The sequence below is a fragment of the Triturus cristatus genome, chromosome 10, assembly GCF_964204655.1.
Source record: "Triturus cristatus chromosome 10, aTriCri1.1, whole genome shotgun sequence".
Lineage (NCBI taxonomy): Eukaryota > Metazoa > Chordata > Amphibia > Caudata > Salamandridae > Triturus > Triturus cristatus.
In genome coordinates this window covers 393,088,326-393,104,523 of record NC_140593.1, presented here as the reverse complement: position 1 = coordinate 393,104,523, position 16,198 = coordinate 393,088,326, and the positions used below count along the sequence as shown (strand labels likewise).

General features: G+C 44.7%; 1 protein-coding gene across 3 annotated transcripts in view; it reads right to left on the bottom strand.

Moving 5' to 3' along the window:
* Positions 1-16,198, bottom strand: part of OSBPL3 (oxysterol binding protein like 3) — an 812,031-nt gene that overhangs the window by 343,038 nt on the left and 452,795 nt on the right. For all 3 annotated transcript variants that reach the window (XM_085631654.1, XM_085631656.1, XM_085631655.1), the window contains one exon: positions 12,547-12,663. In XM_085631654.1, the coding sequence (XP_085487780.1) occupies positions 12,547-12,663 (117 nt within the window). The remainder of the gene's footprint in view (positions 1-12,546; positions 12,664-16,198) is intronic.

The window sequence follows — 16,198 nt, the reverse complement described above, 5'->3', positions numbered from 1 at the left end:
GGTGAGAAGGGCCCGCATGGGAGGAAGATCCTTTCGCTATTTGGTGGCGAAGAGCTGGAATGCTCTACCTCTTAGCCTTCGCATGGATCCGTATGAATTTAGCTTTCAGAAGAAACTAAAAACACATCTATTCTCTAGATAACCGGGCCCACTCCTCACTTCTGCTTCTGAGTTTTTTTCAGTTCAGCGCGGGGACACACTTCCGAGCGTAACCATGCGCTTTACAAAATTCCCTTAATAATAATAATCCAGGTTTGTAGGACCCCATATACTTGACTTATTATGAAAGAGAGGAAAAAAACGTAGTGGCCCTACTACACCGTAGGTGGCTTCACTTGACTTGATGACCCAAGTTACTCTTCCTGAACTGCTTTCCCTCTATATCAACCCGAGGGCTACCCCTCTTGTGTTGGTGCGGTTGTTGGCACATTGCCGACCAGAAGTCATTAGGTCGGACAGGGTCTATTCTGGTCTTTACGGGGCCCATTACTTCTAATAACTGTGCTGCAGAGTCTCAATGCAAATTCAGAGGCTATATCTTCCACCCTTGACCAACTCGTACGCAGCACTCCTTGGGAGTTCTCTGCTTTCTGCCTTATGTGGCTTAGCCTTCACCTGCTAAATGATCATGTCTTAGTTGATTTTATCTGCATAATCTTAACCAGGACCCCTCAATACCCTGATGCTGAAAACACAGGTAAAATAAAATGCCAACAGTGTCTCTCCCCAGTTAAACAGAACTATCCAGCTTACTTTGAACCACCCAGATCGTAATCCAACTTTTTGGAGGAAAAGGATCCCAAAAACAATCAATTTCTGCATGCGGCAAAGCTTCTTGATAAAATGAGAGGCAAAAAGCCAAAGGAGCATCCTCACGGTATCTAACGAGCAGCATGACCGGAATAAACTGCATCATGCAGTATTGTAGCCAACTTAGTCTGATTCCTCTGAGGCTGACTCGTTTAAAAGGCGCAGTTTCCCCTGAGCTGATTTTGCCACGAGGGTTCAGTGATTCAGCAAGCCCATGACCTGAGCTTGTTTCTGCATTCGTCAGCGTCGAAAGGACCTGCCTCTCGATCCTCTAGGGGTGGCTGCATGGGGGAGGTGCAAATCGGGGCAAGGGAAGCTGCATGCAGAGTACTACAGGGGACCGCCTGCATGCCATGAGAAGGGACTGTTAATGGTCCCTTATGCAACCTATATATGAAACTTAAATTTGAAAGCATATTTAGGATGAGGAAACAGATGTTCTGGAAGAGGTCAAACTAATGTTCACCAATTAGAACGTATACTCGGTGGAAAGCGCACTGGAAATTTTGAATACATCAATTTGTTAAAGAGTATGCGCAAGTGGCTCATCACCCTTATAGAAAGTTTCCCATGATCGACCACAACTGTACTTGGGAGAAGAATTTCTTTAAATAAGTGCATATCTTGGATCAAATACCGCAGAACAGAGGTTACCCCAGATGTCTACTCAGTAAGATCATTAAACAGTACTTTGTTCTGTTCCAGGACACTTTACTTACACCTAGATCAAAATCGAACCATGAGGACAGTCTCGTATGTGTTTCAACGTTCAACTCTCTCAAATCAAACTGTGAAAAGTATCAAAAAACATTGGTACATTATATCTGCTTTTGACAGTAACTTCCCAGCTCTCATTTTCATGGGCATGGGATCACTCTGCTGGCATGTTAGCCAGTGTTCTCATACATGCAGTATGGTATATATTGTCCTTTGCAGTTTTTTTATTCACAATTGAAGTTATTCCCCATCCAATATAGGGGTAGTCAGTTCTGGACATCCCTGGACAAGTATTTCAAGCTATTTGTGTCAAGAATTCCTGTCATACGAGGGGAGGAAAACGGTAACCAGCTAAAACGGACTACATCTCCCAGGATGCTTAGCGGTTGAGAGGTTATGTAAACAGGAGAGCTGTTACATAACTCAAGGGAAACACGCCCTTATGTAAACAGGAGAGCTGTTACATAACTCAAGGGAAACACGCCCTTATGTAAACAGGAGAGCTGTTACATAACTCAAGGGAAACACGCCCTTATGTAAACAGGAGAGCTGTTACATAACTCAAGGAAAACACGCCCTATAAAGGGAGGAACCGGGAGGTACAAGGCTGTCGGATATTGTGTTTACACCGACGTACCTGCTTCGTGAAGAGCAGTGTTCCGGAGTGGTGCTCCAGTAAGGCAAGAACGGAGGTAGGTCGAGTCGTTACTCCCTGGGCCGTGTCTTGACCCATCGTCACCTGTGAAGGACCCGGAAGCTCTACCGGTCAACCATTGAGCTTCGCTTTTTGACTCGGCTGAGTCCAAGCGCAGTGGCGCTTTTGCTGGTTGGAGTCGTAACTCCCAGCCCGACCAGAGACACAGGGACTGCCAGCTGTAACGCACACCAGGAGGTGTTTGCCGCGTTACAGACTCGGAAGTCCACAGGATCGATCGAGCGGCTGCTCTCGGTTCAGTCTTCTTGCTTTTGAGTGGGGTATCGGTGACGCATCACCAGGAGGTGACTCCGCGTCCCGGTGCAGTCTGAGGAAGAGGTTGAGCGGCTGCTCCCTTCAGGTAGAGACCCCGGCTGGGTGTTTCCCTGACTCCTCGATTCTCCCCAACACTCTTCGTGCCCCTCACAGCCTACCGATTGGCATTGTCGGCAATTTCATTTCTGCCCTCTGTTGGCATACGCCGGGATCGGCGTATATGCAGAGGACGGTTAGGACCATCCGTGCTGTGGGCTGGTAACGTACTTAGCCTGGAGGATTCCAGTGACTATAACTTTTGTTTGTTCTTTGTATTTTATTTGCCTTCATTAAAAGAACTAACCCTTCACAAGTGGTTGCGTCCTCATTGTCGTGTCTGTTAAACGATCCTGAGACGTTCAGGGCGTTACAAAATATCCGACCTTAATAACACTAACTGTCTCCCGGTCGATAACAGACATGGCAACACTTGATGATGTGCTGGCTGCTTTAGCGGCCATGCAAGTTGAAGTGGCTGCCTCTAGGCAAGAAACAGCCGATGTAAAAGCCAGACTGGATGCTATCCAATTGGACCCGCTCACGCCCAGCACCTCCCTCACGAACCAGACCCCTGCGGTAGTAGTGGAAATGCCGGTAGCCATCCCCTTGGCAACACCAGAGAGGTACAGTGGGGATCCTAACACAGTGCAGGTATTCCTCACACAAGTGGCGCTACATTTATCGTGCAAACCAAAGGCGTTCCCCACGAGTCAGGCTCGTGTAGCTTTCCTTATATCCTATTTGGCTTGAAACGCGGCACAATGGGCCGTACCTCTGGTGAGCAGGGACGACCCCCTCTTATGTGATTGGGGTGCTTTTCGCGAGGAATTCCTGAAGGTATTCGACAGAAGGGCTGACTCGTACACGGCGGACCGTGAAATGCTTGAGTTGAGACAGGGATCCAACGACCTGGTGCAGTATCTCAACGCGTTCCGAAGGCTGGTTGCGGAAACCAAGTGGCCTGTTGCTAAACAGACGGCGCTCTTCCATCAAGGGCTGTGCGATGAGCTCAAGGACGCCGTGGCTCATATTGACCCTCAACCCAAGACATGTGAGGGCCTTATCAACCTGGTATTACGGCTGGAACATAGGCTAAGTCAAAGAAAGGGGGATCATGGGAGAAAAGGAAAATCCCTTCCATCCTATGTGACGGTGGGAAGTCCTGAAACTTCCACCGCATCCAAGGGAGAACCCATGGACATCAGCGCAATACGAGCGAGCCTCACAGCCACGGAGAAAGAGTCACGCCGTAAACAAGGATTGTGCCTATATTGTGGCAAAAAAGGCCACTACGTACGTGAATGCCCTGCCAAACCGAAGACGTCACGTTATCGGGCCAACCGGTCGGTAACAGCCGTGGTGGACATACCGGCGGAAAACTAGAGGACTCCAAGACCAGAGAAGGGGCATCTCGGAGTCACTCGTCCATCCCTTCACTTTCCAACTCGGTCACTAAGGGACAACGACACCTGTTTATCACGGTGCACGTGGGAGTGCATGACCAGTGGATACCCGTTGTGGCCATGGTGGATTCAGGGGCCACTGGCATGTTTATGGACCACAACGAGGCATGCAGGCTAGGGCTAGTGCTTCTTCCCAAAGCAGTACCCGAAGACGTCTATGCGGTAGACGGAAGGCGATTGGTGACGGGGCCCATCGGACAGCACACGGGGGTCCTTCCGATGAGATATGGGAGGAACCATTTGGAACAAATCGATTTTAACATCATCCGAGCGCCCCAATATGGCGTCATATTGGGATTGCCGTGGCTACAGAAACACAACCCCTTTGTGGATTGGCCAACACATCGCATCGAAATGACGTCACCGTATTGCATCCTGCATTGTGGAATAAGAACGGAATCCCTTGACGCAGATGAGAGCGGGAGTCAGACGGTGGCTACAGCGGCAGAAAAAGATGTGGCTCTCCCCCAGGCTTATCACAGTTTTGAGGATGTATTTGATGAGGTGAAGGCGGAAGTGCTACCACCACATAGACAGTTTGACTGCCAGATCGACCTGGTGCCAGGGGCCAGCGTTCCCAGCGGCAGGCTGTATGCCCTGACGGAGCCTGAAAACGTGCATCTCCGGGGGTACCTGGATAAACTCCTCAAGCTAGGATTCATCCGCCCGTCCAAGTCTCCGGCCGCCTCGCCACTCTTCTTCATCCCGAAGGCTAATGGGGAGCTGAGAGCCTGTGTGGACTTTAGGGCATTGAATGCGAGAACCATAAAAAAATCGGTACCCCTTGCCTCTCATCAGTGTACTTCTGGAACAGGTCAAGAAAGCTCGTATCTACACCAAGTTGGATTTGAAAGGGGCATACCATCTGGTGCGCATGAGGGACGGAGACGAGTGGAAGACCGCCTTTAAGACCAGGTTCGGCCTTTTTGAGTACCTCGTCATGCCGTTCGGTCTGTGCAACGCCCCGGCAGCCTTTCAGTACTTTTTGAATGAGGTATTCAGAGAGGAGTTGGATATCTACGTGGTCGTATATATCGACGACATCCTCATCTATTCGTCCAGTGTGGAGGAGCACGTACACCACGTCAAAGCTGTGCTCCAAAAGCTGAGGGAAAACATGCTGTTTTGTAAACTCAGCAAGTGTGACTTCCACGTCACATCCGTGGAATTCCTCGGAGTGATGCTGAGTCCAGAGGGACAGGAGATGGCATAACGAAAGATCAAGGCGGTGAAAGAATGGCCGGTGCCCCAAAGCGTGAAGGACGTCCAAAGTTTCATTGGCTTCGCCAACTTTTACAGGCGGTTTATAGATGGATTTTCAGGAGTGGTGGCCCCAATCACACAGCTACTGAGGAAGTCCAAGGAGTTTGTCTGGTCCCCTGAAGCGAACAAAGCCTTTGAGGCCCTGAAAAGCGCCTTTGGTAAGGCGCCGGTGTTGGCTCACCCCGATCCGGATCTCCCCTACGTGGTGGAAGCGGACGCGTCGGATGTGGCGCTGGGGGCTATCTTGTCCCAACGCAACCACGACACAGGGGTGCTTCATCCCGTTGCGTACATGTCCCGCAAACTCAACGACGCCGAACGCAACTACCATATTGCGGAGAAGGAGCTTCTCGCAATCAAGGACGCCTTCACCGAATGGAGGCATTGGTTGATGGGGGCAAGACATGTGGTATCGGTGTACACGGACCATCGGAACCTACAGTTCATGACGGCCACTAGACACCTTTCTCCCAGGCAGCTGCGGTGGATGATCTTCTTTGCGGGGTTCAACTTCCGCATCACATATCGGCCGGGGACGGAAAACCGGAAGGCGGACGCCCTGTCCCGTCAATCTGCAGTTAAGGAACCATTGCCTGCAACCGAGCGTTCCATCATTTCCCCGAGGATGGTATTGGGGGTTATCCAACCGGATACTTTCCTGAGGGGAATAAAGAGAGGGATCAGGTCATTCGCATGGCGGAGGTGGCTCCTCAGTCACAGAGAATGGCAGCTGAAGGACGGGATACCCCTGAAGGGCAGGTGCCTATTGATACCCACGCCTAGGCTAAGGAAACAAGCATTCATCTGGTGCCATGACTCTCCATGCGCAGGTCATTTGGGCTTTGAAAAAACGGTGGCTAGCATGGGACGGCATTTCTGGTGGCCAACCATGAGAGTGGATGTCAGGAGGTGGGGACAGGAGTGTCCTACGTGTGCTACCATGAAGGCCGACCATGGCCAAACCCAAGGGCTCTTACATCCACTTCCGACCCCGGATAGACCATGGGATAGCATATCACTGGACTTCGTGGTGGGCCTACCGGTAGACCAGGGGATGACGGCAATACTGGTGGTGGTGGATTACTTGACGAAAATGGGGCACTTCATCCCCTGCAAGAGAGTCCCTACGGCCGGGGAATTGGCGTCACTACTCCTAAAGAATGTGGTACGACTGCATGGATTACCTGGGGTGATCGTGTCGGACCGGGGGTCGCAGTTTACTGCGCAATTCTGGAAGACTTGGTGCACTGCGCTGCATGTTAAGACCGCCCTGTCCACCAGCTACCACCCTCAAACGGACGGCCAAACCGAGCGCCTGAACCAAACGCTCAAACAGTATCTGCGATGTTTTGTGGACCAGGGCAGGGAAGAATGGGTCGACTTGCTATGGGTTGCAGAGATAGCCTATAACAACGCCACTCACAGCTCCACACAGTCATCTCCGTTCTATAGCAACTATGGCCAACATCCCAGGTTCTTGCCATTTCTACATCCGTTCAGAGAGGACAGGATTCCCGCCACGGCGGACAGGGTGGCACACATAAAAGACACGTTGATGCGCTCAAGGGCTGTCCTAATAGAGGCCAAGAGAAGATACAAGGCTGCGGCAGATAGGAAGAGAAGGCCCGGGCCACTGTACCGCACTGGAGACTACGTCTGGATATCCACAAGAAACATGAGGTTTCGAAAGAACAGTGTGTTCCATCCCAAGTACATGGGCCCTTATCGAATTACCAAGTGTATGGGTCCCGTGAACGTGAAGGTGTGCTTGCCCCAGTCATTGCGGATACACCCTGTCTTTCATGTATCATTGCTCAAACCAGCACCTTCCAAGCCGTCTGGGACACCTAGGCCGGTATGCGTGGAGTCGGAGGTGGAGTATGAAGTGTCGGGCATACGGGCGTCCAAATGGCGCAGGGGGAAGCTGTGGTACCTGGTTGCGTGGAAAGGCTATGGCCCGGAGGAGCATTCATGGGAACCGGCTGAAGGGGTTCATGCTCCGCGCTTGGTCTCCTTGTTCCATCGGCGTTTTCCTGCCAGCGCTGGACCCGTGGGGAGCCGCTGAGAGGGAGGATGTACTGTCAAGAATTCCTGTCATACGAGGGGAGGAAAACGGTAACCAGCGAAAACGGACTACATCTCCCAGGATGCTTAGCGGTTGAGAGGTTATGTAAACAGGAGAGCTGTTACATAACTCAAGGGAAACACGCCCTTATGTAAACAGGAGAGCTGTTACATAACTCAAGGGAAACACGCCCTTATGTAAACAGGAGAGCTGTTACATAACTCAAGGGAAACACGCCCTTATGTAAACAGGAGAGCTGTTACATAACTCAAGGAAAACACGCCCTATAAAGGGAGGAACCGGGAGGTACAAGGCTGTCGGATATTGTGTTTACACCGACGTACCTGCTTCGTGAAGAGCAGTGTTCCGGAGTGGTGCTCCAGTAAGGCAAGAACGGAGGTAGGTCGAGTCGTTACTCCCTGGGCCGTGTCTTGCCCCATCGTCACCTGTGAAGGACCCGGAAGCTCTACCGGTCAACCATTGAGCTTCGCTTTTTGACTCGGCTGAGTCCAAGCGCAGTGGCGCTTTTGCTGGTTGGAGTCGTAACTCCCAGCCCGACCAGAGACACAGGGACTGCCAGCTGTAACGCACACCAGGAGGTGTTTGCCGCGTTACAGACTCGGAAGTCCACAGGATCGATCGAGCGGCTGCTCTCGGTTCAGTCTTCTTGCTTTTGAGTGGGGTATCACTGACGAATCACCAGGAGGTGACTCCGCGTCCCGGTGCAGTCTGAGGAAGAGGTTGAGCGGCTGCTCCCTTCAGGTAGAGACCCCGGCTGGGTGTTTCCCTGACTCCTCGATTCTCCCCAACACTCTTCGTGCCCCTCACAGCCTACCGATTGGCATTGTCGGCCATTTCATTTCTGCCCTCTGTTGGCATACGCCGGGATCGGCGTATATGCAGAGGACGGTTAGGACCATCCGTGCTGTGGGCTGGTAACGTACTTAGCCTGGAGGATTCCAGTGACTATAACTTTTGTTTGTTCTTTGTATTTTATTTGCCTTCATTAAAAGAACTAACCCTTCACAAGTGGTTGCGTCCTCATTGTCGTGTCTGTTAAACGATCCTGAGACGTTCAGGGCGTTACAATTTGGCTGTCCTCAGTAGAGAGCAGCTTTTGGAGTGCTTTACATGCAGCTATCAATTCCTCAGGCCAGGTACCTTTCCAAGATCAGGTAAATCCCAATTAGCCTATCAAACACTTAAGATTACTTTGAGGAACAACAACTGCAAGGTTTGGGAGCAGAAAGCTGGCATGTTAGAACCAGTACTCCCTGTGGGAGTGACTCGTTCCTCTTACAAATAATTTGTCAGGATCAGCTGCAACTGTACTCAGAAGGAGGATTTTAGCAGCACACATCTTGGATCAAAAATGACAGAACAGAGGTTACCCCAAACGCCTGATCAGGCATGGTATTAAACAGACTTTGTATTGCCCAGGGAGACATTGCTTACTCTGTATCCAAATCCAATCCTGAGGACTGCTGCATATGTCAAGTTTCAACTGTTGCTCAAATTAAAAAGTGCAAAATAACAAACATTGGCACATGCTGGTGACATTACCTCCTATGTTTGTGTTTGAAAGGATCGGTAAGCTGAAAGATCAATCACTAAGAGTTAATCATCTAAAAATAATATCACAGCAGGTTGGAGGCTCATTCCAATGTTAGGCCACTCCAACAGTGGGAGTAGTTTGACTTGTATACTTACTTACAATAAGGTCCCTAATCCAAAGGTTCAAGTCTTTCCTGATCAAATTCCATTCGAACTGTAACATTTGTTATGTGGTATACTGTATTTGGTGTCTTTGAAGACTTATTAAAATAGGCTAAACTATTAAAAACTCATGCCTAAGGAGTTGCAGAACATTACAGTAGCATTTGATTTCAGATGCAGACTGTCATTTGGTGGCAACCTATACTAAAACTGGGCACAATGAGAATGACCTGACGTTGCACATTACTTTGGTCTAAACATAACCAAGGGAAGGAGATGTTGCAACTATACTCAGTAAGAAAGAATGCCAATTGAGGGACAGTAACACAGGAAATCAACAGTATTGAGTAGTGAAACAATCTGATAGTGCTATTTATTTTTTCCGATTTTCATATGTATCTGGTTCCTACTATCAGTTGTGATAATGAATATATCTCTGTACACTGACACTGAACTGTGTATATATTGTTGTTTCATATTGCTAGACATTACTTTATCATTTTTATCATACTGTTTCTCAGCCTTTTTACCACTTTTTTTATTTTGCTTTGCTCTACCTCACGTCACAGATAGTTCCCCTGCAGGCTAGGCGCATTGATTGAAGGCCAATCTTTACCTCCTCTTCCCGGACATGCCTTCTCCCAATCAAAGATGCACAGACTGCTGGCACTTTCTGCACACAACCATTGGCAAGCACAATCGTAAGTTTTGATGGCGATTTATATTGAATTCTTAAGTAAGCACCAGTTTGTGTAATCCTTGGTGTCCGCATTAGTCATACACATATATTGGAATTATTTAATGTTCAGATATATAACGTGCAACTGCTATAAGCAATTGAAGGATTTCAACATTGCTCTGAGCTTTCCGCCCAATGTATATCCTAATTGGTAAGCACTGATTGAACCTCTTCCACTGCTCTTTTCAGGTATAGCAGTTTCCTTATTCTACTTATGCTCTCAAATTTGATTTCCCTATACAGGCCACAAGTAAAGAGTCCCTTAATTGGCCAACTAAGTTTTACAACTTCAGTTTTTCTCCATGGTTACACTTTCGGACATTTCTACTCACACAGTTGTGGTTATTTCTATTATGTTTACCCATCTCCAGGGAGCTATATTGACAAGATGCAAGTAGCCACAGAGAGCTATATTGACAAGATGCAAGAAGCCATAATTTCTTTAACTTTATTTGGAAAGACATACAAAAACTGATTCAGTCCTACAGCACATTCATCATATTGGCACTTTTTTATTGCAAGGCTTGAATTCTATTGTGTGGAAATTAATCGTTATTTTGTTACTTGGCGTTCGTTTATGTTTCACTGAGCACTGCACTGCTTGCACTAGTTTTACCATTATACCGTGTGATCTGCAATACATGGTTTTGTTTGCACCATAGTTTTCCGTTAAAATGTGTAGTTACAATTTTTATTGTTGATAATCTGGAAATTGATTCACTTAAATGTAGACATTCTGGAAAGGATGCCAGGGTAGTCTCTAAAGAGGCAGTGCTAATGCCTAGTTAGTTACAAAAGCTGGGATGCTGAAGAGGCACACCATGCAAACCCAGCCCTACACATACCACCTTTCGGCAATTTTGTGACCTCCTGTATTTGCATTAAGTGGGTCAGTATCGTGTCTGTATTAATTAACAGTGATGGCCACTTAAAGGTTTTTTGCGCAATTGAATTATTGGCCAAAATATTTATAATATTTCTATAAAATGTAATTGTTGTCAGACCACAAAATGGTCTGTGGTTATCCATTCCTATTTCAACCAACAGGGAGCATACTTTATGTCACTAGAAAATATATCTAATTTATGATTAGGTTACCAATTTTTATAACATTTTATTTCTGCATGTCCGACCCTCTGTACATTTAAAGTTTAGGATTTATTATGGCTCTCTTCGAAAATCTAGAAAACGTGGCACCATTATCGTCACTTAACATTACCCTTGTTTCTGCTTCTATCTATTCTCAAGGTGATGGATCTTTGCCACCATATTTTGACCAAAAGAGCTCCTTCATAATCACAGGTAAGTAACCAAATGCAAATAAATATTTTAGTCAATAATAAGCGTTGTGAGTAGTTTTATTTTCCAATCAAAATTTAAGATTCTCTGACTCTTCCTTCATTAGTCAGATATCAATAAGGTTACAGAATTGATAATAGAAAAATAAAGCTAGTACAGAGCATATCAATTTCCAGAGCATTCCATAAAGGAACAAATTCCTAGTCTAAGAAAGTGATGCGCAAATAATGTCAGTCAGAACTCATGAAGAGTTTAAGAATACAAGCAAGAGTGAGATTAGCATGAACCTAAATCAATAACTGTAAGGAGAAATGAAGCATAGAAGAAATAAGCCTTGGCAAAGCCAATTAATCAAAGCATAAAGCTCAGGGTTTTAACACATACTCTACCTCTAATCTGCCCTCGTCCCAGCTAGTTCTGTCACCCCCCCTTTCAGCTTTGTCCGAAACTGTTCTGCTCTTCATCAAAGTCTGCCCTCCCCTCCTCTGAAGGTCTCTAAATCTGAATCTGAAAAGTCTGCAATAATCCTGCTACTTCTTATCTACAAACTCGTTTATATCAAATAAATTGATATTCCAAAGAATGTGGCATGATCTTCGTTCTTCATCCAGTTGGAATACTGAATTGCTCAAAAGTTCAACTCCACCTCTCGCTGTCTGCACATGTCATCCATCAGGCAAGTGAGATCCTTCTCACAACACATTTGAATCTTACTCTAAAGGACTTCATCTCCTAACTTTCTGTTAAAGAAACATTTTATTTTAGCTAAAAAGAATAACATTAGCTCCAAAAAGAATGTATTATTTAGGCAGGAAACATTGAATACATTTTACGATAATTCTATACACTACAAAATAAATTAGGCTTAGTTTGAAACTTTCTTTAACAGCAACTAAATACCATAAAACAGGTTGCAGATTGTAAATTATATGACCCTTCTTTCTTTCACAGAGAGGAAACATTCCCCTCTTATCCAAAGGTCAAACTGAAGCTGTCAGTCCAAGCTAAATCAAAATCTGCTTTTAGTTCTCTTCACTTTAAAATGTTATGTTACTTCAATGCACTGCACAAATGTTTAAAGACTTTTTCGAAGTTAAAATTACATTCTAATAGTGAGGGCAAAATCTAAACTAGTCATTTTAAAGTAAAACTGAATTAACTGTGCATGTTTTACAGGATTTGTTAAGCAGAAAGCGTCTAAGGTGTCATGCTTTCATTTTCCAGCACCAAAGGCCTCATGTTTTCATTTTCCAGCACCACATGTCTACCTGTAATTTTTTTAATGTAGGTTTATGTTTGAAGTCCAAGGCAGCTTTGTCATTAGTAATGCTTAAATCTATAGGAAATGTTAGCACTCTCTCACTTACTTTGTAGTGGTGACTGGAGGATCGAGCTTAGCACAATGATGAACAATTTTAGCGAAATTGCACACTTTGCACTCTTTCATCAATTACAAGACACTTACCTTGTGCCATCCTTTCAGTGGCCATTTTCTCTTTTTCAGTAGAAAACCTTCCTGCTTTTGTGGATCCTGACTGACACTCGTACTTCCCCGGAGACCTTCTACAATTTCCCAGCTGTCCTGTAAAATTAATAAATTCAAACTCTTACATTTTTTCTTTCTTTGTCTTTTATAGGCAATATATAATTTCGGTAAGCAGAACCCATATTAGTTATTAAATCGGAGTGTAGGAGCTTACACCAACAACAGAAATAAAAACAAGATTACAAAAGTCAAACTTTCTTGGCTATTTGAAGATTGACTCTATCTTTACAAAATGTGTGTTTCAGAATGGAACACAATGTTTTAGATGAGAGCTTATTGTTAAGCTATACAGCATTAACACAACCACCTTTTAATACAGGCTATATCTCCTGCTTTAAACCCTAACGCTTGTGTGTTGCTCTCCCTGTCACCTCGTTTAGTCATTTTTAATGATCATATGTAATAGGTATAGGTTTCATTTACGGATGGTCACATTCCAATCCTCACCCCTCAATTTGTGACTATTCCAGAAATGTTCTGAGCACTAAACACTTCACTTACACTTTTTTTTAAAATAAGGAAATCACTATGTATCACTTCCAAGATTATACTTAAATGTTTTCTTTTTATTGTCAAAACTTTAATTGATTTTGCAGTTGGAAACAGCATAGAATGTAGTGGAGAAATCAGTACAAATCTCAGCATCACGCTTTAGACCTCCAAAATACAGGTTTAGGGTCATGCAGGAGCTAAATATGGTCATACACGTGAGAGTAATACAGAATTATATTCTCCTTTTTACGGTTTTACAAAGCATTAATCCCTGTCTAACAAACAGAATCGCCCCCCTACCCCACTTCCCCAAACTCAACTGAAGAAGCTTTTAACAATAAGCGACAAGGGGAGTAAAAATAAAAGATTATAAAATTAAAAAATAAGAAACAGAGCAGTGAGTGGGTGTTTAGAGGCTGCATAGGAGTGTTTGGTGTCAGTCACATGTGGAGGATTTAAGGGAGGACTCTTGCCAGGGCTCAATGCTTTCTGAGGGGGGGGGGGGCGGGTGGGCATTCCATTTGTATCAAAACTGGAATAGATGGAGAGCCCTTGCTCGATTGGTGGCAGGTCATCAGAGGGAGACCTATTGAAAGATATGCTACCAGTGAGCCCCATGTAAGCTCAAAGGCTTTAAAATCGTCTCTAAAATGATCTGTCATTCTTTCCATAGTAAGTGCCTGACATAGCTGCGCTTGCCACTGAATTAATGCCGGGGCTTCCTTTCTCTTCCAGTCAGTGGCTACTGCCTGCTTCGCCACTACTAGGCACAACCACATAATCGCTTTAGTTGGATACTTCAGGTTATCATCAGGAAGCCTAATAGGGAAAAGCTCTGGGTTTCAGGGATCGAGTAGCCCAAGATATTTAAAATTTGCACAAGAACCTGATGGAGCGTAATTATCTTAGAATAATCTGCAATTTCTGCTCAATGGATAGGGAGATACTAAAACATACTTAAGAAACACGACTAACAATGTGATTCGTGAAACACATGAGAGTTCAATCTGCACCGTAAAAGCATGCAGTGCAGGTGCAAACCAGTTCAAGATGAAACTATATTCATAAGAGAGAAAATGTATAATGTTAATGGATTCACAATACACATGTGCTATGAAAACCTATAAATGCTAAATGTGTGACGTAATGATGTAGATTTTAACCAAATGAATATAATGTTAGAAGTACTCATTTACTAGTAAAAATGGATTATCATAAGTTGTTGAAAAATGAAACGAGAAATGACTTGTTCACGTAGCAGTGCTATCATGGAAACCCGCAGTTCCAAAATTTTTGAAAGAAAATGTGTTGCTCACTTATAAATGATTTTGCAAATGAGTTAATCTTGGATGGAATACAAAATTGTGTTTGATTAATAAATTTTATGAAAAATTAATTGCAAATGAAACAGCTTCATCTATTTTCAACTAAACGTTTGAAAGGTTAGTACCTTTTCAGTAAATATTAATGTCTTAATACGATTTTTCGTGTAGGCCTTAGCATGCGGTTTCATTTTTTCCTTCGAATAAGATAAGAATGTTCTGACATGTCTTCATTACCAGTTGTGTGAACTTGTACTAAAGTTTCTTTTGTCTAGTTTTAAACAAAGGACACTCTCTCTGCTAGTACCAACTGTGCCGACTTCGTTCCCAAGCGCTCACTTGTGAGCTTGCAACAGACATGATGTGATACAAATGAATGCCTAGTTCAGAGGAGAAATAAAATTTCACTTTTTAGTAAGACTATGAACATTGGACAATAGTATTACGTATAATTTCTGGATCAATTTGACAAAGTAATGATCACCCCATGGACAGACCACAGACTTTGACCAATGGAAATCGTGCAAACTGCATAGAGGATACTTTTGTGGGAAGGAACTATGAATAATTGGAAGTATAATTGCCCTGTGGGAAAAATCCTATATGCCTGGCATGCTGTCGGACTAAACTCTGATTTTCCCTGAACTGAACTTTCCTGATCTCCTGCACTTTGCCGGTTGGGGAAGTCGAGCAGGCGAAACCTTTGGGCTGAAGGGTTAATGACTCTGGCAATTGCACCCTGTTGCTCTAACATCTCTTTGGGCTCATCCTGAGTCTCTGTATTCCTGACAATCTGCCACCGATCTTTGGTTTGTATGATTCATATCTGTATTGTGAAATTGCGTTTATATTCTCTCTCTCTCTCATATACACTCTCTCTCTCTCTCTCTCTCATTTGATTTGAAATGTATTTGGCTCTGAACTGTGATGTGTTGTGATTTTACTAGTACTAAAATAGAAATTAAATTATTCAAAATGTATTTCAGTGCTTTGCCCATTTTAACCTAAATTTTAGATAAAGATTTGCTCGCTATAATCATACAGGTGTGTTCTTATTTGTCTAGTCATCGAAATGTTATACGGTTTATGATTGTTAGGAAGGCACTTCTTTATTCCAGGTCCTCAGGAGAAGTGGCCATTTGTCTCTGATTACCTGAGTCCCTATTAGCCTGATTTAAAGATCCATCGGAGGACCTAGATGGTTTGTGAAAAAATATAGACCTTGGTGTTGTAGAGTTCATAAGGGCCAACTCTGTGATATCTTAGTTTAGGGTAGCTGAGGTAAATATGCCATATATTAGTGGTGAGTAGGGATTGAAGTAAGTAACCCTTATCACCCGTTTTCAGTATCTTCTGCTGCGTCAAACCTCTGTACAGAATGGACAAATGGTTGGACAGTCCCACCATATGTGACGTCACCTAGTAGTCCACATCCTCTCCAACAAAGGTCTGACGTATGTAGGAATATTTGTTTTACTTGGTGGGGTGTAAATACCAATTATACATAATCTTATGTGCCTCTCTCTTGTCTACTGAGTGGTTACATTTTTCAATGTCCCCCCCATAAGTATATTCAGTTTCTCTCCGGTATGTTCATTTGAAGCACTTGTTCCTACATGGTTTTGTGTCATAGCTGTGGAGTGCGTAGAGTATTTAATAGCAGAGTATAGGAAGGATACATACTCTCTGGGTGGCCCCAGCCTGTTTGACAAATTGTTCTATGGGAGTGAGATCTCTAGTGGCCACTGCCCTATATT